This window comes from Lynx rufus, unplaced genomic scaffold (assembly GCF_022079265.1).
Source record: "Lynx rufus isolate CCGP_SWC_20201006 ecotype Redwood Valley unplaced genomic scaffold, mLynRuf1.p SCAF_7, whole genome shotgun sequence".
NCBI classification, from domain to species: Eukaryota; Metazoa; Chordata; class Mammalia; order Carnivora; family Felidae; genus Lynx; species Lynx rufus.
In genome coordinates this window covers 15978330-16005572 of record NW_025814889.1, presented here as the reverse complement: position 1 = coordinate 16005572, position 27243 = coordinate 15978330, and the positions used below count along the sequence as shown (strand labels likewise).

The 27243-nt window shown below is 41.3% G+C and overlaps 1 protein-coding gene and 1 pseudogene across 1 annotated transcript in view; one reads left to right on the top strand and one right to left on the bottom strand.

The window, feature by feature from the left end:
- The window catches only part of ST8SIA6 (ST8 alpha-N-acetyl-neuraminide alpha-2,8-sialyltransferase 6), a 152234-nt gene extending 130605 nt beyond the window's left edge, over window positions 1-21629 (top strand). The window contains exons 5-8 of the mRNA XM_047067377.1: window positions 11828-11972; window positions 15892-16004; window positions 19445-19537; window positions 21155-21629. Of these exons, the coding sequence (XP_046923333.1) occupies window positions 11828-11972; window positions 15892-16004; window positions 19445-19537; window positions 21155-21629 (826 nt within the window). The remainder of the gene's footprint in view (window positions 1-11827; window positions 11973-15891; window positions 16005-19444; window positions 19538-21154) is intronic.
- On the bottom strand, window positions 9986-11523 carry LOC124502418 (sorting nexin-7-like; annotated as a pseudogene).
- Window positions 21630-27243: the final 5614 nt, after the last annotated feature.

The following is a 27243-nucleotide window of genomic DNA, read 5'->3' as shown; positions in this document are numbered from 1 at the left end:
TGTTCTACAGTTTCTGGGGAGGAAAAGGATTTTCCTCTCCCCTTCTGAGTTCCTGGCTGAAACCCCTGTAATGAAAGAGAAATGAGAAAAACAAATAGAACATTATGGACATGTAGACTCCGTGGGTGACACCCGCGGAAAGATGAGTGTCTCCCCGAGGGGACTACGAATTCAGGCTGAGATCCCATCCTCATGGGGAAAGAGCAGGGGCACGTAGGCCTCTTAGGGGAGAGTCCGTGGGTTTTAGGAAAGATGAGGGTTCTTAGGAGACCGGTTGGGAGGTGTGATAGTTTACGACAAAGTCTGCGTGTGATGTCTCGTTTCCTCTCCTTCGATAAGGACCCATCTTCCCTCGATGGTGGAACTACTGAGCAGGGGATTTATGACTGCTAAGCTCCTTTAGGCAGATAAGGGGAATTCAAAGAAAACTTCCTGCATTTGCTGCTTTTCAACTGCCTGCAGCTCAAAATAATCAACGTAGCAACGCCGAGTATTTGAGGGCGGGTGTCATAAACTGCTACCCTTCCCGTGCATCCTTGAAAACCTGTTTATTTTCTTCCTTACTAGATCGCAAATACCATTAAGACAGAGGCAGTGCTGGGTTTATTCATTCATGTGTAGACAGGGCATCTCCCAGTGCTCAGTAACTACCCCCGTGCTAAGTACGTATGAATGAATATGTGATGTGTGACCTCCTCACCTCTGACAAGCCTGGGTCGTTCTCCACTGTAAAATAAGTGGCAACTCTACCTATTTTATAGGGTTATTGTGGGGCTTAGTGAGATAATATATGTGAAATATTTAGCATATAGTCAGAGTGCGCTAAGTGTTTGGTATTTTTATTAGTGGTCAATCAATGAATTATAGAATGTAGAGTAGACACAGAAGAAAGACCAAAAGAAAAAAGCGGGGGGCGGGGGACATCACGAGGAAAGAGGCAGTGAGTTGGTGTATTGCTTAGCCCAAGCATGTGGTGGTTTTGGTGACGGAAAAGAAATGTGACTGTTTTGGACCTGATGAGGATGATTAGGTTGTACAAGCGCTTAAGTTTTAAAGCTCCCTTTCCTCGGAGCCTCGTTAGAGTCTTCGAGAATGGATCTCAGAGGAAGGGTGCTATTTATTAACACTCAGCAAGTGCCTGTACCCTCTGCCTCACCCTAGCCGTCCCACATCTTATTAAGGAGTTTGGGGGAGTTTGATAAACAGAAGAGACGCCTGTGAGCTCCGAGCTGGGGCGGTCAGGTCGTTAGTATTCACAAGTGTATTCCACAGCCCGTCACGCTCTAAGCCTGAGGCGCTCATCAACATTTCATGGAAATCCAGGAAGCATCCCGTTTAGAACCGAAGAAGCATTCTGACCTGAGACCTAAAACGGATAGGAAAACAAAACAAAACAAAATAAAACAAAAACAAAGGAAACACTCAGCCCCGGCAGTGTAAAAGAAAAAGGCATTTCTGCGGTTCTAAGAAAGGTCCCCTTTTCAGAAGGGTATCTCCTGGACCAGATGTGATATGGAGGTGACGTGCACATTTTCCGGACTCCGTCGTTTTAGGTTTAGGCTACAGGGGTTAAGCCCGATTCTTTCGGGACCAACCTGCTTCTTGAGAAGTAAGCATGTGGGAAAGTATGTAAATTCTTTTCAGTTCTGGAACTCCATATGGTTCTTTCCTGGGCATGGAGGGGAGTAATCTTTGCTTTCCCCCCCCCGCTTTTATTTATTTATTTTTGAGAGAAAGGGGGGGTGGAGGGGCAGAGACAGAGAGTCTCAGGCAGGCTCCACACACACTCAGCACAGAGCCTGACGTGGGGCTTGATCCCACCAGCTGTGAGATCACGATCTGAGCTGAAACCAAGAGTCTGTCGCTTAACGACTGAGCCAACCAGGTGCCCCTAATCTTTGCTTTTTGAAACCGGAGCGTATAGAGGAAGTTGTCTGAAGGTATGAAACAACAAGCATTAGACCATCATCAAGCTGGGGATTTCTTCTCCCTTTGACACAGGGAAGCACGTTGGCTGGACCGCTTTAACCTTGATTCCCTGGGGGACCCTGTATGTCATGTAAAACAATAGCCTTGAATATCTCGGTTATATATAGGATTGGAGTATTTATATGTAAACTTCTTGCCACCTTTGAGTTGTGAATGGGCAAGTTTTCAGTGAGGCGTTACCAACATTATTTGGGGGAACCATTATGTTGTGGTGGTGCCATTATGGAAAGCGTCCTGAAGGAAGAAACTCCCAAGGAGATTATTCCCCCCCACCTCCCACCCCCAATTATAACATACTCTCGTGTAAACTGCAGAGAATTGAATGTCAGAGGAGACTTGGGTCGGGGTGGGTGCCTCGGTCAAGTCATTTAACCTCTCTCAACTCCAGTTTCCTCATCTCTGAAAGGAGAATAATCTTTTCTGTTTCCCTGGTTGTCACGGGAATCAGATGACATAAGTGGATATGAAAGTGCTCTGGAAAGTCTAGGGTGCTTTCCAAGTGTGTGGTTCGTGCATGCTCGTCTTGTTGGACATTTACTATCGTGGAATGTGAAACCACACAGTTTGGACAATTTAGGTGTCGTGGTAAAGATCATATTTTCTAGTGTCTTAGTCAGTTTGGGCTGTCATAACAAAGTTCCATAGACTAGGGGGCTAATAAACAGCAGGCATGGATTTCCCACCATTCTGGAGGCTGAAAAGTCTGAGATCAGGGCCAGCGTGGTCGAGTTCTGGTAAGGACCCTCTTCAAGGTTGCAGACTGAGCCTTCTTGTTGTGCTTCATGGGGCGGAGAGCAGAGAGGGGAAGCAGGTTCTCTGAGGACTCTCTGAGGGCACTAGTCCATCATTAGGGCTCCACCCTTGTGACCTCACTTAATCCTAATCACCTCCCACAAGCCCCACCTTCTAACACCATCATGTGGCGGGTAGGATGTCTATGGGAGGACACAGATGTTTTGTCCATGATGTATTACACGCAGTCCCCCCAAATTCATGTCCTTCTCATATGCAAAATGCATCTATTCCATCCCAACAGCTCCCAAAGTCTTAACTGGTTCCAGCATCAACTCTGAAGTCCAAAGTCTCATCTAAATATCCCCTAAATCAGATAGGAGTGAGCTCGAGGTACAGTTAATCCTGAAGCAGAATTCCTCTCCAGTTGTGTCAAACCAGACAAGGCATGTGCTTCAGAATAACCCTGGTGGGACAGGCATAGGATAGACATTCCCATTTCAAAAGGGGAAACTAGGAAAGGAGAGAATGACAGGTCCCAAGCAGGTACAGCACTTAGCAAGACAAACTTCCTGAACTCTTGGGCTCCACCCTCCAGGCCCACTGGGTTGGGGTCCTGTCCCCAAGCTCTGCAGGCAAGGATGGGTCCCCAAGTGGCCCCACCTGCACAGCTTTGAGCAGAGGCTGTCTGGCCTGTCAAAGGCATATCTCCCTTCTTGCAACCAAGGATGCACCCCTGATAGCCTGAATCAATGTTGGGGTCATTCTTCCCTGATCTTGAAGAATAGTGTGTGTTTGCAGCCAGATAGCTCTGTGGTCCCATCCTGTTAATTCTCACTCTGACAGCCTTCCTTTGCTCCTTGGTGTGTCCCTCTTCTTCAGTTCAAACGGGTAGTCTTCCTGCTGGGTGGTTGATTAAGTCTGGTTAACACCCATATTAATCTCCTTATCAAACAGATTCTTGACCACCCTCTTAGTGCTCTCTCCTGAACATGCTTTCTCATTTTGTTGCAATGTGGATAGCCTGAGAATTTTCCAGATCTGTAAGTCCTGCTTCTCCCTTGGTGAGTAGTTCGGTCTTCCGGTCATCTCTCTCTTCTTGCATGTTGTGATAAGCAGTCAAGAGGAACGAAGCTACTCCCTCAATATTTTGTTTAGAAATCTCCTCAGTTAAATATCCAGTTTGAGCACCTACCTTCCACAAAACACTAGAGCCAAAACACAATTCAAAACCAAGTTCTTTGCCACTTGGTAACAAGGATCACCTCTTCTCCATTGTCCTCTGATAATAACATGTCCCTCATTTCCATCTGAGACCTCATCAGAACAGCCGTTAGGTAGCATCCACGTATCTTCCAGTATTCTGCTTCTTACTCTGTAAGAAGATGGAATCTTTCTCTACAGAGCTCCTCTTTTCTTCCTGAGTTCTTAACAGAAACACCTTTAAAATTCTGTTCGTGGAAGTCTAGGCCTTTTCTAGCATGTGCCTAAAAACTCCCCCCATCATCCAGTTCGAAAGCCACTTGTACATTTTTTGGTACCTATTTGTCACAGGAGCAGCCCACTTCTTTGTACATGTATCTGTATTGGGGCTTTCTAGAGGAACAGAGTCAGTAGGATATATCTAGATAGATAGAGATGTATTTTGAGGGATTGGCTCACACAGTTATGGAGGCTGAGAAGTCTCATTATCTGCCATCTGCAAGCTGGAGACACAGGAAAGCCGGTGGGAACCAAAACTGAAGGCCTGGAAGAAGAAGAAGCCAATGGTGAAGGTTCTAGTCTGAGTTTCAAGACCCAAGAAGTGGGGGAGAGGGTGTGGGCGTATGAGTTCTCATCTTCAGTCTGAAGGTCTGAGAACCAGGAGCACCGACGTCTGATGACAGGAGAAGATGGACACCGATGTCTGATGACAGGAGAAGATGGACACTGATGTCTGATGACAGGAGAAGATGGACACTGATATCTGATGACAAGAGAAGACAGACACCCATGTTTGATTGATGACAGGAGAAGACAGACACTGATAACTGATGACAAGAGAAGATGGACACCCATGTTTGATTGATGACAGGAGAAGACGGACACCGATGTCTGATGACAGGAGAAGATGGACACCGATGTCTCATGACAGGAGAAGATGGACAGTGATATCTGATGACAAGAGAAGATGGACACCCATGTTTGATTGATGACAGGAGAAGACGGACACCGATGTCTGATGACAGGAGAAGATGGACACCGATGTCTCATGACAGGAGAAGATGGACAGTGATATCTGATGACAAGAGAAGATGGACACCCATGTTTGATTGATGACAGGAGAAGACGGACACCGATGTCTGATGACAGGAGAAGATGGACACCGATGTCTCATGACAGGAGAAGATGGACAGTGATATCTGATGACAAGAGAAGATGGACACCCATGTTTGATTGATGACAGGAGAAGACGGACACCGATGTCTGATGACAGGAGAAGATGGACACCGATGTCTCATGACAGGAGAAGATGGACACCGATGTCTGATGACACCAATGTCTGATGACAGTAGAAGACGGACACCAATGTCTGATGACAGGAGAAGACGGACACCGATGTCTGATGACAAGAGAAGACAGACACCCATGTTTGATGGATGACAGGAGAAGACGGACACTGATGTCTGATGACAGGAGAAGATGGACACCGATGTCTCATGACAGGAGAAGATGGACACCGATGTTTGATGATACCCATGTCTGATGACAGGAGAAGACGGACACTGATATCTGATGACAAGGGAAGATGGACACCCATGTTTGATGTATGACAGGAGAAGATGGACACCGATGTCTGATGACAGGAGAAGATGGGCAGCCCAGCTGACGCAGGGAGCAGATTTGCCTTCTTCCATCTTTTGTTGTACTCGGGCCATCAACAGATTGGACGATGCCCACCTGCACTGGGCAGGGAGGGCAGTCTTCTTTACTCAGTCCAGCAGTTCAGATGCTCATCTCTTCTGGACACACCCTCACAGACGGACCCAGAAATAGTGTTTTATCCGTATCTGGGCATTGCCTTGGTCCAAACTCACACATCTAGTTAACCATCACGTGTAGGTAATACCAACAGTGTCCATGTTTTAAATGTTTCCTGCTCTTTTTATACAAGAAGGGGAAATTGTTCATTATTGTGAACATACCTAGCTGACTTTAGAGTCTGCAGAGACCAGAAGTGACTCTGTTTAGGAATGATGGGAAATGGGATAGCAGAGATAAAATTCCATTTTTTTCTTTTTGCTCTAAGTACCTCAACTTTATACTGACACTGGCTACCACAGGGTCTCTACTGCATGGATGAGCTGGGAAGTGACAGCATGCATTTATAATTCTGCCACTGAATGTAAGCCTTACAGAGTCCCTTTGGCCAGCGAAGACAAGCTTCACAAATGAAATTTGAGATAATTATTCTGATATTTTTCCTGGGAGGTTATTTTGAGGTGTTTCACATTGATTTTTGATAGTGATTTTTTTTTTTTAAGTGCAAAGGCAATAGCTAAACCAATTCTGGCATATCCATACAGTGGAATAGTACTCCAGCAATGAAAAAGAACAAGCTAGTGATACACACAGCCATGTAGATGGATTGTAAAAGCATTTATATACGGAGAGAAGGAAGTCTTATGCAAAAGCATATGTACTATGTGATTCTGTTTATATGGATTCTAGAACAGGCAAACTAATCTTTTTCTTTTTCTTTTTTTAATGTTTACTTATTTTTGAGAGAGAGAGAGAGACAGATTGCAAGCAGGGAAGGGGCAGAGAGAGAGGGAGACACAGAATCCAAAGCAGGCTCCGGGCTCTGAGCTGTCAGCATCGAGCCTGATTCAGGGCTTGAACTCAGAAACTGTGAGATCATGACCTGAGCCAAAGTTGGATGCTCAACCGACTGCACCATCCAGGCGCCCCAGCAAACCAATCTTTGGCAAAAACTCTAATGACAAAAGTGCTTACCTGGAGGTGGGTAAGGGCTAGAGACAGGTTGGGAAGGGATATGAGGGAATTCTCTAGGGTGTAGATAAGAGTCTGTATTTTGATAGGGGTTGGGTTACAGGGGTGTGTACATTTTTCAAAACTCATCAAATGTGCTTATGATTTTATTGTATGTAAAATTTACCCGCAAATGTAAACAAAATAATGATACAAGTGTTGAGATCTTTAGCAGTGAAGTGTACCGATATCTGTATTTGGCTTTGAATTGTGATAACTATAACAACAAAAATGGATTGATGAATACACAATAATAACACAATAAGGCAAATGCAGAAGTGAATTATAGAATCTAGCTGGTAGTTATTCAGGTACTTCTTGGCCAATTCTTTGCGTTTTCCTATAGGTTTGAAAATTTTATAATACAATGTTAAAATGCAATTTCAGAAAAAAAAACTATTAATATAAGAAAACACAAAGCATGCAGTGGTTAGTGTTTTTTGGTGATACAATATTCTTTTTTTTTAAATGTTTTATTTTATTTTTGAAGGAGAGGGAGACAAGGTGTGAATGGGCGAGGGGCAGAGAGAGAGGGAGATACAGAATCCTAAATGGGCTTCAGGCTCTGAGCTGTCAGCACAAGGCCTACATGGGGCTTGAACTCACAAACTGAGAGATCATGACCTGAGCTGAAGTCAGACGCTTAACCTACTGAGCCACCCAGGTGCCCCTACAATATTCTTTTAAGCACTGAATATCCTTAGAGAAGTTTAGCTACTTGTTAAAGGTAAATGAGAATTTATTCTACTGTCTTTGCTCAAAATGCTGCATAAAAGAGACATTTAAAATAATAAACACATAAGAATTTTGATTTCACAATACGAATTGTTATGAAGTTAAATTTATAATTAAAAACTACTTAAGATCATGTTTTTGACTACGCATCCTTTCATTTTTAATTTTTCTTTTTGTCAGTCTCCATGAACTATCTTTAAGACATGATAGGTTCTGAAATCCAAAGAGGGATAAGCCGGTGATAGAATTCGATTAGGAAGAATGTACTAGTTAAATGATATAGATGAACTGATAAGTATTGTTGAAAATATTGATTTTAGGGTCCAAATCATATCACAGCACTGACTTTTTATACCCTGAGAATTACTGAAATTCAGAAAGACTGGAATATAATTCAACACGATCGTGACAGATTAGAGCATTGTATTTTTTCAGAAAGACAAAATTCAATAGGAACACGTACAAAAATATACGGTTCCAGACCAAAAACCAACCAATGGGGAAGGACCAGTTATGAATCTAGGGTGTCAGCAGCGACCATAGTCAGCCCTTTTCACTGAATATTCACTGTCCTTGTGCTAGGATTGAATTCAGCTTTGTTATATATATTTTTCCTTTTCCAATTTTTTATTTACATTCTAGTTAACATGTAGTATAATATTAGTTTCAGTAGTAGGGCTTTGTGACTCATCACTTATATATAACACCCAGTGCTCATCACAAGTGCCCTCCGTAATCCCCATCACCCGTTTACCCCATCCCCTGGCCACCTCCTGTCCAGCAACCCTCAGTTTGTTCTCTGTCTTAAGAGCCTGTTTGATACATATTTTTAAGTAATATGGAGAAATAAGTAAAGATTTAAAGAGGAACAAGATAACTAAAATAATGAAAAACTGGTCCTAGGAGGAAAATCTGAGAGAAAAGAGAAACTTCTCTGAAGGCTTCAAGATTGAAAAGGTTCAAGTTCTGCTTGATTTATTACCATTTTCAATTACATGAAGTGATTTTACGGAGAGATCCTATGAAAACTAACAAGGGAAATGGATTGAAGTTAAGAGATAGTGGAGTTGTGCAAATGGGAGAATCCCTGGACTTCAAGGTTGATCAGACTCTGGAATAATTACCAGGTGATGCTGTGGACCCTGCATCCCTAGAAAATTATGGAAGCAAAATAGAAATTCTGAGTGGATCTAGATTGACCTGCCAGAGGTCAGGGGAAAACTCAGATGATCCGTGAAAGGACCAGACTGGGCCTACGTTCTATTAATAATGTTTCGCTCCATGTAGGAGTTGTAAACACAGCTTGGTATTAAATTACATTTTTCTTGGGGTGCCTGGGTGGCTCAGTTGGTTATGCATCCAACTTCAGCTCAGGACAAGTTCTCACAGTCTGTGGGTTTGAACCCCGCATCGGGCTCTGTGCTGACAGCTCGGAGCCTGGAGCCTGCTTCAAATTCTGTGTCTCCCTCTCTCTCTGCCCCTCCCCAGCTCACGCTCTGTCTCTCTTTGTCTCTCTCTCTCAAAAATGAATAAACATTAAAAAAAATTTTTTTAAACGTAAATAAATTACATTTTTCTAGGCTTTCTATAAGGACTGGCAACTTTAAGTTCACTTAGAAAGTCACTGTTACTTTACAACAGCGTGACTGTGGATAGCAATACTAAATTGTATGCTAGAAATTTGCCAAAGGAGTAAATCTTAACTGTTCTCACCACAAAACAAGGCGGAGGGGGGAAGACAGCCATGTGAGGTGATGGGTAGGTAAGTTAGCTCGATTGTGGTGGGGACTGTCCCACAATGTATAAACATGTCAAAACATGAAGTCGTACACCTTGAATATAAATACTTTGTGTTTGTGAATTAAACCACTGAAGCCAGAAACAAATCACTGTATCGAATGATTCTTCCTTTCATTGGACTTGTTTCCTAGTAAATGACTACATGTTGCTTTGGTGACTGTAACACTGTTCTTAATGTACCTTCCGTACCTTATAATTACTATGAAATAATTACAGTGCATCCTGTCATTTTCTCTTCAATGTTACAACGTGATCCTTAGGCGTACATTTGTTTTTTTGTTTTGTTTTGTTTTATATTAAACTTTTTATTAAAACTGAGTCTTCATGATATATTTAAAAGGACATGTTCCACAAACAAATATTTGGACAAAAAATTTTCTATATATAATTATTGGCACATAAATTTAAAATAAAAACTAAGCTAAATATTTATATATATATTCATGTGTATATATTCGTGCGTGTGTGTGTATATATATATATATATATATATACACACACACACACACACACACACACACACACACACACGAGTATATCCAGTTCATGTCAATGATCTGGAATACCTGAGTTTCAAGCTGTTGGTTTTCCAGATAGTCCTAAATGTTTTTCACCCACTTTATAAAGGACACAGTCCATCCAGAAAGAGTTAACTTTGGTTAATAGGTGCTGTCTCCCAAAGATAGCACAGAAGTCCTCAGTGGGATTCAGGTTTATCTTCAGAGGTTTCTTCCAAGTGGAGGTCAGTCTGTGATGCAAGGAAGGATTCCCGTGTAGCAAGGCACTGTTCATAATACTGGATATTCTCCTCAGCCATATCTGTAAATGCTGACTTGATATCATTTTGCACATTATGTCTCCATCTTTCCCAGTCTGCTTTCAGGGCGTTATTAGCGCATTCCACTTTATCTTCAAGTTTTCCAGTCTCTTCTGTAAGCAGATCAGTATCTGCCTTTTTATAGGTCAAAGCTTCCTCTTTGGATCCAGTTCTGCTTGTATTTGGTCTCTCCTTTTCGTAACACCCATTAACATTTCACTATAAAGTACATACTCATGTACTACAGGAAGCAGGGCCTCTGAGAGTCCAGATGTCCGTTTTTCAGTGGCCTTACAGCATTTGTCAACGCAGCTGGCAATCCCTTTTAGAGTATCAACCAGATCTTCTTCTGACGCCGACCGCAGAATACGAATTGGGCCATATTCTTTCATTTCATCAGAACTTTCCCTTTCTTCCTTGTAAGTTCTCTGAGATATTTTGTCTATCAAATTTATTTTCTGGCTAAAAACTTCAACAAAGTTATTCATTTCCGTGAACTCTTCTGGGCGGCTTTTTACTCCTCTCATTGCAGCGCAACAGCTCTGACTGTCTGCCCCATCCTGCTGAGTAACCCAGGCCCTTGCTTCTTGTGAGAAGAGAGCTCCCAAGCCGGTGCAGTAAGAAATACTTTGAAGTCTTCATTAAATGTTAGAGTTGGGTGATCAGCAATTCGGTTCGGGAACTTCCTGAAGGAAGTGCCTTCCTCCATGTTTCAATGAAGTCATCGTTGAAGCGCCCCACCATACCTTTCACGATAAACTTCTCAGGCAATGGTGCAATAATCAGAGTGGGGTGTGCGTCTTCAAGTTTTCCTTTCAACCAAAGGAAATCTTTTTTTTTAATGTTTATTTACTTTCGAGACAGAGAGAGACAGAGCATGAATGGGGGAGGGTCAGAGAGAGAGAGGGAGACACAGAATCTGAAACAGGCTCCAGGCTCTGAGCTGTCAGCACAGAGCCCGACGCGGGGCTCGAACTCACGAACCTTGAGATCATGACCTGAGCCGAAGTCAGACGCTTAACCGACTGAGCCACCCAGGCGCCCCACCAAAGGAAATCTTGATAATGTCTCCTAACTTCAAATTCGCTGGAGTCAAATTCCCCACGAGATGTCTTAGTAGTAATCCTGTAAATAATGAAAGGTTCAATTGTGGTAACGTGGCTTTCGGGTTCATCAACTGTAATGAAAAGATCTTTCAAATCTGGCAACTTGACTTGGTTTATCATTGATAGAGGAGACGCTGGCATCATAGGGCTGAAGGAATTCATGTCCATCAATGAGGCATCCTTACTGAACACCTCCAGATCGTCCTCGTCCTTGTCCAGATCCAGCACCTCGGCCTGGAGCAGGGTGGAGGAGTCGCTGCTGCCCAGGAGGGGGGCGCCGACCCCCGGGCTTTCCCCACCGGTGCCCCCAGCCGGGAGCTTAGGCGTACATTTGTATATGTGAACCGTTATGTCAACGAGTATTTTCTGCTGGTGAGAGGGTCCCTACCTGAATGTATGTTTTACATTCTTTGCCCTTTTTTCCAGCCAGGCTACCATTTCACCATCCAGACCAGTTAGGACGCAATGAGATGAACATGTCGCTGTGAATGATGCCTCTTCTTCCTGAGAGTCATTATGGCAGAACCCTCTTGCATTTTCCATTGTAGCCTCTGTTTCTGGGGTTTTTTTTTTTTTATCTCATTCCTTGGTTTGCTTTTTTTCTTATCCTTTGCAGAGCAAAACTTGCCTCCTGTTGTGATGCTGCCCAAAACTTCATTGTTTCTCAGAATAACACTCCAGCTGGGACCAACATGAGTTACGAGGTGGAAAGCAAAAATGAAATCCTAATTAGAGAGAACATTTTTAACATGTTTCCAGTGGTGAGTAAGGGCTTGTTGTGGTTTATTTGTGTCACCATTCCAGGTGACTTTCCTCTCACTTTATATTGTAACTTAGACAAATAGAGGGGTTAACTTAGAATTAAAATACCGTATGTGGTTTTGTTGCGTAAGATGTTTGTAGGGGTCCATTTTAAAAAGGCACTTTTGGGGGGCGCCTGGGTGGCTCAGTCGGTTGAGCGTCCGAGTCTTGATTTGGGCTCAGGTCATGATCCCAGAGTCGTGGGATCAAACCCCCCATTGGGCTCTGCACTGAGTGTGGAGCCTACTTGAGATTCTTTCTCTCTGTCTCTTTCTGTCTCTCTCTGCCCGTCCCCTGCTCATACTCACTCAATCTCCCTAAAAAATAAATAAATAGAAAGGCAATTTTGAATACAAGTAGCTCTGTGGGGAATGTATTTATATCTTACATGATAAGCTCTCCGAGTCCTTGAGTCCTTCATGACTCATCCTTGAATTAGATGAGGTATTTGGGCTTTGTGCACAGTAATTACTGGGGCTTGGGAAGAGGACCGTTTTTCACCTGGAATGAGATTCATCCAGTTGTCAGTTTTGGTGACTGAATCAATTCGTCCACAAAGAACTGTGGGTTTATGTGGCTAGTCTTTGGGAAGTAAATATGTTAAGGATTTGCGGTCAACGATCATAACCTCTCAAGACAGAGATTTCTGGGTAGTGTGTTCATTGAGGTATCCCAAGCTCCAGAACATTTCCCAGTGCATATATATGCGTTCATTATGTATTCATTAAATAAACTAGTGAGTAATGGCACAGTGTCATCGTAAGAGGAAACTTCTCCTTGAATATAAACCCGAACTTGGGGAAAACTTTTGTCCTGAAGAACATCCTGTTGCTCATAAACACACACTCTCGGGCATCTTTTCATGATTTGATTAAAAGCAGTTAAGCTAAGGCAATGTGGTCAAACATGGGATGACTTTACCAACTGTAGAATATTCCCTTTTGTTAGAACTTTGACCTCTTACAACTGATTTTTTGGTCATGCAAGTTGTTCCAGATTTTCTTTTGATATTATAATTCAAAGGAAGACGAATTTGCTGGGAATGATTGAGAACTGAATAGCAAATGATAGAGAATAAATATTGCAAATTTTCTGGGAGGAAAGGGGGACCAAAAATAACTCAAAGCGTTCTAAAAATGCCCTCATGATCCATTGAAATTACCAATAATTAAAAAGAGAATACGTAAAGAATATTTCTATTCCTTATCAAGGACGGCCTGGGAGAGTTTCATAATGAGCAACTCTTTCTAGTGTTTTCCTTGCTTTAGACTGACTAGAACAGAGAAGCAGCAGGTATTTTTTTTTTTTTTGCTTCTAATTGTCACCTTGAAAAGAATAACTTAACCGAAACTTGATAATTCTGTGTGCAATTAATAACAACAGCATCCATTTTCCAAATCTACACTGAGTTTTCAGAATTAGGGGGAGGGAATTCTGAAGTCAGTACAGTAAGGCTTGCAAAGCTAGGCCACTCCCTTTCCATGGATGAGGCATGTGAGGGAGCTGACCTCCTCCTCACCCTGCTCCCCGCACACCCCTCCTCTGCCACACTGCACTCTGGAACACTGTGGAACATGCAGCAAGAAGGTGACAATAGATACTTTTGATGAATGTCGTGAAGTCATTTCCTCCAAACACTTTTGCTAAGTTATTTAAAAAGAAAACAAAGTTGGTTTTCAACCAGGGTGAGCAATGAGCAGGCATTGCTCAGCGTGGCACAAATTTTTTCCATTTTCTTGGGAGCTTTCTTTTAAGAACCATTGGAGTTTGTAATTCATGTGAACGCATGCCGAATGTGAGATCCCAAAGCATATGGGCTTTTTCACCCAGTTGACCAAGAAGCCAGAGAAAAACATTGTTTCGTGTGCTTAATTGGAGATGATGTTTCCTTCAGTAATCTTTTCTGTTGTACCATTTAGAGAATATTTGCATTCTACCCAGTGTATGGAATTCAGAATTTATTGTGGTCGTGTTGAGTAAACACGGTTGGAAGACACCTTGAGCTAGCAGTGCAGTGAACTTCAAATACCCTGAGGTATTTGGGAACCATTAATTTAAGAGCCAGGTACCGCTGGGCGTTGCAGATACAAAGAGGAATCGGATACATAATTAAATTAACATTTTATTCATTGAATATGAGAAGCTGTGTAATGTGTTGTGAATGAGAGCGTGGACTCTTTCAAGGGTTTGAATCCCACCTCTCGCACCTGCTAGCCGTTACTTAAATCCATGTCTTTATTTCCCGTCTGTAAAACGCTCATAAGGTTGTTGTTTGGAGTACATGCGTTAATAAGTTTTACACTTGGATCAGTGTCTCTTGTGCACCATATGCACCATATGATTTTTAGTTGCTAGAGACAAACCTAATACCAAACTAGGGTTTTCTTTGCTTGTTTGGCATCCCCCAGGTAGAGCGTCAGGAGCACATCACAGTCATAAGGATTCGTGGGTTACTTTGGGCGTCTGAGAACCCCGTTGGCCCTGAGGTGTTGCCATTGGTACTGGTAAACTGTTTTTGGGAAGTAGGGTGCCCTGATTTGTAGCGTTGGCCGATTTTGGTGGTGTAAGTACCCCCACTGTGGCCGATTTAAATTTACCAATGTTTATTATTATTATTATTACTATTACTATTATTATTGTTTTATTTCTTTTATAAAATAAGAGCGCGTGAGCAGGGGAGATGATCAGAGGGAGAGAGAGAGAATCTTAAGCTCCTCCACATTCTTGAAGACTGACACGGGACGGGGTTCAATCCCGCAACCCTGGGATCATGACCTGAGTCGAAATCAAGAATTGGACGCTCAACCGACTAAGCCACCCAGGCCCCCCATATTTACCCGTGGTTTAACAACAGTGCACACGATTCCTGAATATTTACCAGTTGGCTCCCACCCGCTGGTACAGGTGTGCCCCAGCACAAGGCTGGAGGCTGCACGAGGGCAGGCCATTGAGCCAGCCCACACTTATGGTAAAATCACCGTGTCCATTGCCTTGTGCGAGGTCTGTGGTGACAGAAGAGGGAAAGCTAAACGTCAGAAACACCCTCTGTGCCCTTGAAGACCTCCACCTGAATTCTGAAGACAAAACTGGTAAACGAGGACCATGTGTCTGAGCTGCCATCCTTCGTGCTGCCCAAGGTCACATCGTTCTTTCAGGGAAAGCGACCAGGAAGGGGAAAGCGTGCTGTTGGCTCGAGAAGTTAGGTTTCCGACTGGGAAGGATATGGTAAAAGGGGGACGTCTTTTGGAGTCGGCAAGTCCGGTCCTTGGAGGAAATATAAAAGATTCAGGCCTTGGAAATTAATTTGAAATATGTCAGCACAGAGTCAGTAGGGCCTCCCTAAAGAACCGCGGCTGGTCATTTGCGGAGAGATGGCAGGCATCAATCTTATGTCAGCACTGAGCCTGAAGGTCTAACTATTTAAGAAGCACGGGAAACTTCCGCTAAATTAGCTATTAATTTTATGCCCGAGAATAGAGGATTTAATGATACTTTCTAATTGCTTTATTTCCTCCATTTTGCTGAAAATGTTCCTGTTTGTTGGAAAGGCCCAATGTGGGATTTTGCCATTCTAATGTTATTTACTTAATTACGTGGTGTAAAATACAGTAAGTTATATTTTATGAGCAAATGTATTATATTTTATATTACTACATTATATGGTATTCGATACACTGTCTATTCCTCTCAAGAGAAATGAGAGGTATAGTATAAGTTTACAGCATATTTTATTATAAGTCATAGTTGATCAGCATTGCTACTTCTGCTTTTTTTCCTCGCTTTTTTTCTTTCCTTAGCATGTCTAAATATTAAGCTGCTGGAATTAAGCGGTGATGGTTATGGTTCTGAAACTAAAGATATTTCACTTTCTCCTGATAGTCTCAGCCTTTTATGGAGCACCCTTATAATCGGTGTGCCGTGGTTGGAAACGGGGGGATTCTGAATAAGTCTCTTTGTGGAGCCGAAATAGACAAATCCGACTTCGTATTTAGGTAAGACCTGTCAAATTGGTTCCTTTGAAACCAAAGATCAGTTGGATATTTTAAAAGGATAGTGTAAAGGTACTCCGTGTAAATTTTGACCTTTGAGCTGTGTTGCTTAAGTCTACAAATGACGTAGATGGCCTTTCCTGAAGTGTGAAATGGATCACGGGTTCCTCAGCATGTTAATACCAGAAGGATAAAACTGTGCTGTGGCCCCTTTGCAGAAACTCAGCTTGAGATCATGGTGAAAAAGGATCTTCACTGCAGGACTTCTCAGAGCCTTCAGTGTCGTAAGGATGCCATGGCCCCCTGAGAAGGACTCTGGAGAGCAATATTTCCCAGGTTCACCTGAAAAAAAAAAGACTATATATATATATATATATACACACACACACACACACACACACACACACACACATATACACACACAGATACACAGATATAATTATGGTTTCTATATATTTAAAAAAATATTTTTTAACAGAGCATTTCGAGAGTTTTGTTCTCAGATAAAACTTAAGAAAATGCTGACCTGCACCCTATTGCCATGCTACATCATTGTTTATTTAGTTCTCTGGCTTGAAATTAAAAAAAAAAAAAACAAAAAACAAGAAATTGTGGGGCTTCTAGATTCTGGTCTTTTAAAGTGTTGGTGTCTCAATACCTGCTAGCTTGCAAAAACAGAAGCAAAAGTGGTTTCTCTGTGTGCCTGTGCTAACAAGCCAAGCTACAGAGTTTCTGCGCTTTCAGAATTCGACGGAAAGGTGATTCATCCCTGTGAGGATGGATTTCAATTGAAATGCACCTTTTTAAAAAGTAAGTCGAAATCTGTTTCTTCCTATTGCAGAGGTACTGATTTCATACATCAGAGGATATCCTTTCATCTTTATTGATTTCAGGCTGCCCTTTTTAGCAACTGAAAAGGAAGATTTTCAGTCGGTAGCTCCCCACCCCCAGCCCACTGCCTCACTTTAATCTCATTTAAAGTTTTTATGCTGAAAGTAATGACAGACCAATAGATTTGACACTCCAGCAGGTCACTGAATGTGCTCCTCACGATTAATGTTAAAATGACCAATACCTGAAGGATTTAGCCATTTTGAAAAAGCCATAATAAAGATACATAATTCTTCTTGTGCTAGACTTTGTATAGACTTAAAATTCCCAGAACATCTGTGGGGACGTTTGTGCCTAATGTTCATTTTACCTTATAGCAGATACAGGAAATACAGATTTAGACTTAAAAATACAAGCAGGGGCACCTGGGTGGTTCAGTGGCTTGGGCATCTGACTTCGGCTCAGGTCACGATCTCACAGTCTGTGAGTTTGAGCCCCGCGTCGGGCTCTGTGCTGACAGCTCAGAGCCTGGAGCCTGCCTCAGATTCTGTGTCTCCCTCTCTCTCTGCTCCTCCCCCGCTCATGCTCTGTCTCTCTCTGTCTCAAAAATAAATAAAAACATTAAAAACAAATACAAACAAAGAACTCAACAACTTCTTAATTTATAACTCTATAGCTGCTTCGGATCCTGTGTCTCCCTCTTTCTCTCTGCCCCTCCCCTGCTTGCTCTCTGTCTCTCTCTCGCTCTCAAAAATAAATAAACATCAAAAAAATTATAGCTCTACAGTAGGTGTGTACATTTCTAGAGTCTGCATTTGCTGAGGCTCAGATATGTTGCTGATGCTGAGTTCCCTGTGAAGTTAGCCTCCCAGACTGAAAGGCCAAATGAGGGTTTCAGTGTCGTCAGAGTCATTAAAATTTATTTAAATTTGAAGCCTGACCAGATTTTGGCAATAAGTGTCCAGAGTTTTATAAAAACAACCTGGAAACTGCTTATTATTCATTTCTTCCTTTCAAGAGACTGGGAGCTCCCAGTTAAGTATGTAAGGAACAAAAAGAGGGGTGATGAATGGTTTTACCAACTACTACTGTATATGTAGTTTGCCTTGGAGTTTCCTATGACACTATATTGGAAATCACCTTTGGTTTTCAAAAGAGTATGAGACTGTTTTACAAAGTAGATTTGTGGGGTGCCTGGGTGGCTCAGTCGGTTGAGCGTCCAACTTCGGCTCAGGTCATGATCTCACGGTTTGTGAGTTCGAGCCCTGCGTTGGGCTCTGGGCTGACAGCTCAGAGCCTGGAGCCTGTTTCGGATTCTGTGTCTCCCTCTCTCTCTGACCCTCCCCTGCTCATGCTCTGTCTCTCTCTCTGTCAAAAATAAGTAAAACATTAAAAGAATATATTTTTTTAGAGAAAGTAGATTTGTTACTACAGGATGTCCATTAATGAGGGCATTTCTGTGGACTATTATCTGTGATTAATATTTATTTTTCCCAAGGTGCCATATTTAATTATTTTCTGGTATATCTTTTTTATTTTTTTATCAATGAGAGATGCACATGGTTCATTTGATTTTATGTTTCATAGAGTGTGGAATACTATTTCAACCTCAGTCACTGCAGAACACATGAACTTTAAACAGCTTTCCTTAGGAAGCACTCAAATATGCTTCCTTTGTATGTATAGCTTTAAAGAAATGGTCTACTTGAAATTCTATAAGCAATACTTGGGGAGTCATAACCAACCGTCTCTTTTTTGTGAAAGGAATATAATTACTCAAAATTACAATTCTTAATTTGTTTTGAGTACTAAAGACAAATTAGTACTCAAAAGAGGAAGAGAACATTTAGATGAAAACATCATTATAGGAACATTAGGGTTTTATTTATTAACAGCATAATTTGGTGCAAGAAAAACTATCCATATGGGAATCAGGAGATTTTGATTTTTTTTAATACAGTGTTTGCTTCTGGCAGACTGTAACCTTAGTCCCAATGCCTCAATTTTTTTAAATCTGTAAATTGGCGATCATACCACAATGGGAATATAATCAATAGAAATAATAATTTTAATAACAGGATTATGAACTCTTCAGAAGCTCGGCAAGGTAATTGTCATTTCTCATTTGATAGGTATAAGGGTCTTAATATTCAAAACATTTATCAAGTTTGTATATTTCATACACTGTTGAAATGCCAGTTAAGAGTTCAGTACGAGGGTGCCTGGGCGGCTCGGTGGGTCAAGCATCTGACTTCCGCTCAGGTCATAATCTCATGGTTCATGAGTTCAAGCCCTACATCAGGCTCTGAGCTGAGCTGTGCGGACAGCTCAGAGCCTGGAGCCTGCTTTGGATTCTATGTCTCTGTCTCTCTCTGCCCCTCTCCTGCTCGTAGTCTGTCTCTCTCTCAAAAATAAATAAGTATTAAAAATATTTTTTTAATTAAAAAGAAAGAGTTCAGTACTTATTAAATAGTTTTAAATGGAAATCGGACCAATTCAGAACCCCTTGATAGCAACAGTTTTCTCCAGTAAAGTGACAGTGATCATATGTGTACGTGTGCTTTTTTTATAAGTCGTATTTTGAAAATACTTTTTTTTTTTTCAAATTTCAGGTGTAACCTCCCCCCAATTACAGGAAATGTTAGTAAAGACGTTGGCAGTAAAACCAATGTTGTGACTGTAAATCCCAGTATCATAAAACTAAAGTAAGTACCTCCAAGTTACACAACTGTTTGAGAACATTCATTGTCGAACACATTTCTTTGTTGCTGAAAAACACTACTCTTGTTGCTGAAACTGACTTGCAATATGGCTGGAATGACTTTTGGGGAAAAGATAGCAGAATATATTCATAATTTTTTACTTTTTCTCAAGGTTATACCTCATAAGAGGTATGACCAATTGTACTTTTTTTTTTAAGGAAATCATTTTATTTTATTTTAAAGATGTTACTTTATTTTTTAAGTAATTTCTACACTCAGTGTGGTGCTTGAACTTACAACCCCCGAGATCAAGAGTCACATGCTCGACTGACTGAGGCAGCTGGGTGCCCTGACCAATTGTACTTCTAATATCATAAGCTGAACATTACTAATCAAATGCAGACTCATTTATCTCTTCGTCTTTTGTAACACTAGTAAAGTTACTTTTGAGAATTTTCTTTCAGGGTTTTAGCGTTACTCTTGAGAGCAGTTTCTTGATAAAGAGTTTAGAAACTTCAGAGAGTGAGCCTTGGGAGAACCTGCCCCCCCCCCCCGCAAAAAAAAACAGTTTTTACTTCAGATAGTTTATTAACAAAAAATAATTCTTTTATTTCATTTTTTGCAGCAGAACTACTACAAAATTTTGCTGGTTGATAAAAATCCCATACATAGTTTTGCTCCATTGTTTTCATCAAAATTGACCAATAATCATTACTAATAAAATACACAATAGAAATATATATTCAGAGAGTTCTAGTATATCTTAAAATAATATAAAATATTGTACCTGTATCCCAAAAGTTTATTTTCTAAACACAATCACACAGATTAGTATATTTACGAAGGTATTCTTTAAGTCACACATACAGAGCTGTCACGATACATGGGATAAATTTGACGTGTGGTGTGTGTGTATGGATATAGATGTTTTAAGTTCTTCAGAGGAAACTTGTATGATCACACGCATAGAAAGATGCACAAATAACAGGAGTACAGCTCAGTGACTTTTTTTTAATGTGTAGACATTTCAAGAGTGTACTGTTTGAGAAAACATCAATTGTTATTAATTTAGAAGTATTTGTGTATCAAAAAGCAACCTTAGAGAAAGAAATTACCAAGTTGGAAACTAAAATAACGTAAGAAATGTGTGGTCCAGTGGGGATATAGCCCGGTAAGAAGATATAAATGGGGGGCACTTAGGTGGCTCAGTTGGTTAAGCATCTGACTTCAGCTCAGGTCATGATCTCACGGTCTGTGGGCTCAAGCCCCACTTCGGGCTCTGTGCTGACAGCTCAGAGCCTGGAACCTGCTTCTGATTCTGTGTCTCCCTCTCTCTGTGCCCCTTCCCCGCTCACGCTCTGTTTCTCTCTGTCTCTCAAAAATAAATAAGCATTAAAAAAAAAAAGAAAGAAAGAAAATATAAATGAAGGCTTACAGATACCTCAAAAGAGCAGTGAAGACCTACCCCTTGATATTTATAGGATGCTTCCTTGTACTTGAGTCCATTGTCTCTTAAAAGTGGTTCAGTTGCTTGGCCAGTGGTCAGTTCAGCCTTATGTAACCCAAACTGCTACTTTGATCATAATGATGATGGTGGTGGTTTTTGTTTTAATCTGGCAGGTATGGGAACTTAAAGAAAAAGAAAGAAACATTTCTGGAGGACATTGCAACCTACGGAGACGCATTCCTTCTTCTGCCGGCGTTTTCTTTCAGGGCCAACACCATTGCCTCTTTTAAAGTGTATAACACGCTCAAAGAGGCTCACGCAAGACAAAAGGTTCTCTTTTTCCATCCCAAGTACCTGAGAAATCTCGCCCTCTTCTGGAGAACTGAAGGTGTGACAGAGTTTCGCCTGTCCTCTGGCCTGATGGTCACAAGTGTGGCCGTGGAGCTGTGTGAGCACGTGAAGCTGTATGGCTTTTGGCCCTTCTCTAGAACAGTAAAAGACACACCCGTCAGCCATCACTACTACGACAACAACCTCCCTAAACGCGGTTTCCATGAGATGCCCAAAGAATATAGACAAATTCTCCAACTTCACTTGAAGGGAATCCTCAAATTGCAATTTAGCAAATGTGAAATAGCCCAAGCATAGTATCTTAAGGTGGGGGTGGTTTTGATACAACGCGGTGGGTGAGTGACAGTGTTTCCCCACAGGAAAAGCCGTGGTTGCAGGGAGAAGAGAAAGAGCCCTGAAACCTGGTTTGATCAGAGCTCCCCGCTAAGCTTGCGTCCTCAGCAGCTCATGAACTTGTTCAGATTTGCAGTTTCCCTCCCTGTGAAATGGGGACCGTGATAATCTAACTCGCTTCAGGCAAACGTGGTAATCTGTGAAAACTCTTGGCAAAGGATTTGGCCTGATGAGGTAGGGACTCCCCGAATTTTTCCTTGTTGGTATCTATCGTAGCCGTTTCCACTCTCACCAGACCGATAATAAAAGGCGGGTGGTCTTGAGGACCCTTCCTGGAGAGAACAGCTGTGAAATGCCAGCGTTCGCTGGGGCTCTTTCCTCAGCACGCCTCTCTATTATGGGTCATATCCCTCTCGTCCTTCTTCCTGTCTTCGAAGAGTGCATATAAGGACTTACAGCAAACCCTTGATTCTTCAGGAATCAAATCCTTCTCTTTGGGTGATAATGTGCCTGCTTCTGATTACCTTCACGAATTGTGTCGTTAGCTGCCAACGGTGTGTTGGTTGGACTTAGGCCAATGTTTTTCCTCCTTTGTCTACATTTCGAAGTCACTCTTTGTAATTTATATTAACTTCCTGATTTTACTCTTAAGCATTTTCCTTTTCCACTGAGAACCTATTTCAAGAGCATGAGGAGTTACAGTACCCGGTTTTTCTTACCTGTGTTCTTATCTGTGGGGTCACACATTCAATTTAGTTGTTGTTGTTGTTGTTGTTTTTAATTATCAAACAGCTACTTCATGCCAGACCCTGTAACAGGCTGTGTCTGTGAGAGGGACATAAAGACCAAGCCCTTCAGGAAGAAATGGACACGTGTATGACCAACTGTAATACGGTATAATAAATGTTATTACGACAGCTATGAGTAAAGTACTGTGAGGAAACAGAGGTAGGAATAAATAAATCTATTTCAGTGGAATCTGTTTCAGAGAAGAGGTCATTTCTGAGTGAAGCCCAGAAAATGAGTAAGGTGTTAACAAATGAAGAAGATTCCAGGTAGAGGGAATGTGATGGGGAAAAAAGCTGTCCCCTTGATTCTGATTCACGCAAATGAGGATATTTGAAGGTAAATCATGGTCTTTGCCCCAAAAACTGTCACTTGAGGGAGGTTATAGTGCATGGGAATGATGGCTTGGTCCCACCTCTGTGAAATGGCAGTGATAGTGACCTGATTGATTTCATAGGCAAGCTGTAAGGATTAAAATACACAAAAAGTTAATTCTCACAAGGAAAGGTGTATATTCACATGAGAAGTAAGACTAATAATTCAAACATCAAATAAAGCTTCAGTGATATCAAATATTGCCATTTTTATACCAGTCCCTTACATGATGACGATACCTGTTAACATAGGTCATCCCTGCATCGGCTGCATAAGTTATTTGACTGAACTGAGTAGCTGTGTTTATACTTTCCCCCGCTTGTCTTGCTTGTCTTTGCACCGTTGCAAGGAGGGCGGAAATAGGAGTGGAGCAGACTGGCAGCGTGCTGAATTAATTACAAATACAATTCTGAATTCTTACCGTAGCCAGACTGCTGTTTTACTAAAGGTTCCCTTTTAAGAACACTCTGCTGTCAGCTGCTTATTTTGGTAAAGTACCTCTTCCATTTCATTGTGGTTGACATTGTTTTATGCCATTCTTTGATCACATTTTATTTGTTCTTCTGTAGCAGATGAAACCTGTTGGCTCCATAAATTGCTTAAAACTTCATATATAAATATTTTCTAAAAGGAGCGTGCTTTTAGTTACATGAAGTCTAATTTATTCATCTTTTCGTTTTGCGGTGATGAAGGAGTAGATATTCAGAAGTTATTTCAGTAAAAATTATATATGATTAAGGGCAGAGATTACTTACGTTTTCCCCCACATAACTTACTGTTTCACCTGAGGAAATCTTCTCTAGAATATCAAAGTAGAATCTTCAGTGTCACTGGTAATAAACTTCAGAAGTATTTGAAATGGTATGTGTGGGATCGCAGACTTCTCTGGAACTTCCCAGGTGTAATCCAAAACTGGCCCCTGTCCACAGAACACAGGGAGAGACCAAAGAGGCAGGCCACTTCAGATTGGTAGGTGGCCCTTTAAATAAGCAAGGGACCTTGCATATGGGATTGTCTTGGGTGGCCACAAGACTAGTAGGCCTCCACATCTGTCTGCTAAACTTAAAAGTTTATGTAGAGGCCTTAACTGCGGTCAGACATGTAAATTGTCCACTTGGTCTCAACACCACATCACTGTCTCAGGGCTTTGTCCTGGGGGAAGCTTCTGGGAGCAGGGAAGGCAAATAGAATGCACATGCCAGGGACAGGGGAGGGAATAAGGAGCCTCCAGTTGCTGGGGTCCAGCTCATGGGTCAACTGGCAATCGTGTCCTCTTGATGACCTCCCCCAACACTGTGAGATCAAGAAGCCACATCCTAAGGATACCAACATTCTAGTAAAAGTTCAGTAGGAAAAAAAAAACAAGTTGTGGAGATAATTGTAGACCTTTCTACATGAACATAACTGAAGTTGGTTTTCTTTTTAACGTTTATATTAATATTTGTATTGGCATCCTAAAAGCATGTTGAAATTTTGCAACAATCCTGGCTAGGTTAGGGTCGCATTAACCAAAAGTCTTTGATCAAAAAGAACATGCGTTTTCTTGTTTCTCTTTCCCACGTTGGTCTGTAACTTGTGAAATCAGTGGGAGGCCTCACTCACATCACAACATTTCCTCTTTCGTGGAGGACAACCTACCACATGTCCCATTATGATGTGCCAATAATGCCCTTTTGTGCCAAAATAGAATTTTTTTAACTTTCTAAAATACAATAAAACATAAGTTTGGGGGCACCCTGGGTGGCTCCGTCGGTTGAGTGACCGACTTCGGTTCAGGTCATGATCTCACAGTTGGTGGGTTCAAGCCCTGCATCGGGCTCTGTGCTGACAGCTCAGAGCCTGCAGCCTGCTTTGGATTCTGTGTCTCCCTCTCTCTCTGCCCCTAACCTACTCACATTCTGTCTCTGTCTCTCTCAAGAATAAATAAACATTAAAAAAAGTTTAAAAAAAAGGAAAAAAAACCCCATAAATTTTGATGATACAATATATCAGCTATGTGAATTGTAAATCATAAGTCATAGTTCTTTTTGTTCTATAATGGCAAATTACTACAAGTGTTTATACCAAGATCAAAACAAAGAAAACTGTGAACTCCATCTTATAGATTAACCACCAAGTCTGACTGTGACACTCTCAGGAATCTACGGGCATAATGAGCATTGCTTAAATATTGATGGATTGGATTTGATCTTCCGCTCTTAAACTTGAAGTGCATCGATGAGCGTTGAAAATAGAAAGTCTGATTACTGGTACTAGAAAGTACCAAACTTTAGTCAGGACTCCTGTTCGTAATACCACATGTCACTAGTTTTCTAGGGGAAATACTAGCTTGCTTGATTCTGTTTTTTACTTGTTCAGCGCCACTGGACAATGTAACCAAATAGCAAGATTCTAAAATAATTTTCATCTAAATCTGAGGGTAAGGCAGATTATATATTTAAACATATAGTCCATAGTGCTGTATGGTCCCTTGAAAGGACTCCGTGAACGACTGCATAGAGTTAAGCATTACACAATATAATGGTCCTTGAAGTCTCGGATTTTTTTTTTTTCTCCTAACAAAAGAGAAAGGCAAATAGATCATGACTCTCATGAAAGAAGATTTTCTTCTGCATGTAAATATGTGGGCTCTCAGCCAGGTAATCAGCCAAGGACTTTCTTTTTTTCTTTTGAGGACTCTGTATGTATAGAATACTGAATTAAGCCATAAATCAGACCTGTTTGAGGCTAGGTTTTTTTTCTTGCTTACAAAAAATGTACCAGCTCAATACTATATCATGTCATGTACCTTAAATCATTCCATGAATTTCAGGAAGCTTTAGGAAAATTGGAAAATCTTGTAGATAACAGATCTGCTCCCATCCTAAATAGCTACCTGAGAAGTATAGTTAAGATGCAATGTGTAGTATACTTATGACATGCAAAACATTTTATTTATGTAACATGACGTGAAAACACATTGTTATGCTAGTAAACACAAGAAATCTCAGAGATTCTCATGAAATATCCGAAGCCCTTGACCTAATAAGAATATTTCTTACTTTTACTGTTTTATTTTAAAAAAATGTTTTTAGGGGCACCTGGGTGGCTCAGTCAGTTAAGCATCTGACTTCAGCTCAAGTCATGATCTTCCAGTCCATGGGTTCAAGCCCCATGCCAGGCTCTGAGCTGTAAGCACCAGCTGTAAGCTGGAGCCTGCTTCGGATTCTGTGTCTCCCACTCTCTCTGCCCCTTCCCAACTTGTGCTCTGTCTCTCAAAAATCAGTGAACATTAAAAATTTTTTTAAATGTTTAATATTCCGTTTATTTTTGAGAGAGAGAGCATGAGTGGGGAAGGGACAGAGAGAGTGGCGGACAGAAGTTCTGAAGCGGGCTGTGCACTGAAAGTAGCAAGCCCGACGCGGGGCTCGAACTCGCAAACTGAGATCATGAGCTGAGCTGAAGTCACTCAACCAACTGAGCCACCCAGGAGCCCTTCTTACTTTATCTTTGATTAAAAACAATCCTCTGGATAAGTTAAAGGCTTCCTATTTGCATATGGCTTCGAGAAGCCTGATCCCATAGTAAAAGTCACCATTACTTTTCCTGAAGATGGATGGACAGGGATATTTCTCATGCCTGTATCTTCTCTGGGTCATCACTCTTCCAGGAGCACTCTTCTTTTTATCAGGAAAATGTGGGCGATACATGATAAAGATACACTGCTTACATAATGGAGAAAAGACATTATTTTCACATATTTTTTCTGTTCCTCTTCCTTCTCCTTCTTCAAGGACACCAGTTAACACATACATTACGCTCCTTGAAATTTGTTCCCCAGCTCACTGACTCTCTGTTCATTCTTCCTTTTTTTAATAATTTTTGGGGGGGGGTCTTTCATTTTGATAATTCCTATTCCTGTATCTTCAACTTGACTAATATTTTCTTCTCCAGTGTCTAATCTGGCATCAATCCCATCCAGTATGTTTTTCATTTCAAACATTGATAGATGTTCAATTCGTGCCTTTTTATAGCTTCCATGTCTTTATTTAACAGGCTTGTTCATCCCTCTACCTTTTTTTAAAAATCTTCTGCATTCTTGAACATATGGAATATACTTATAACCCTTTCAGTGTCCTTATTAATTCCATCATTGGTGTAATTCCTGGATCTGTTTCCACTGATAGATTTTTCTCCTCACTATAAGTTGTATTTTCCTGCTTCTTTGAAAGTCTGGAATTTTTTTATTGAATGCCGGATATTGTGAATTTTACTTTGGTGGGTGTTGAATATTTTGATGTTTCTATAAATATGTTGAGATTTTTTCTGGGGAGAAATTCAGTTACTTGTAAACAGTTTGTTCCTTTTCGAGGCTTACTTTTAGACTTCGTTAAAAACCATAGAAGTGCTAGGGCGCCTGGCGGCTCAGTCGGTTAAG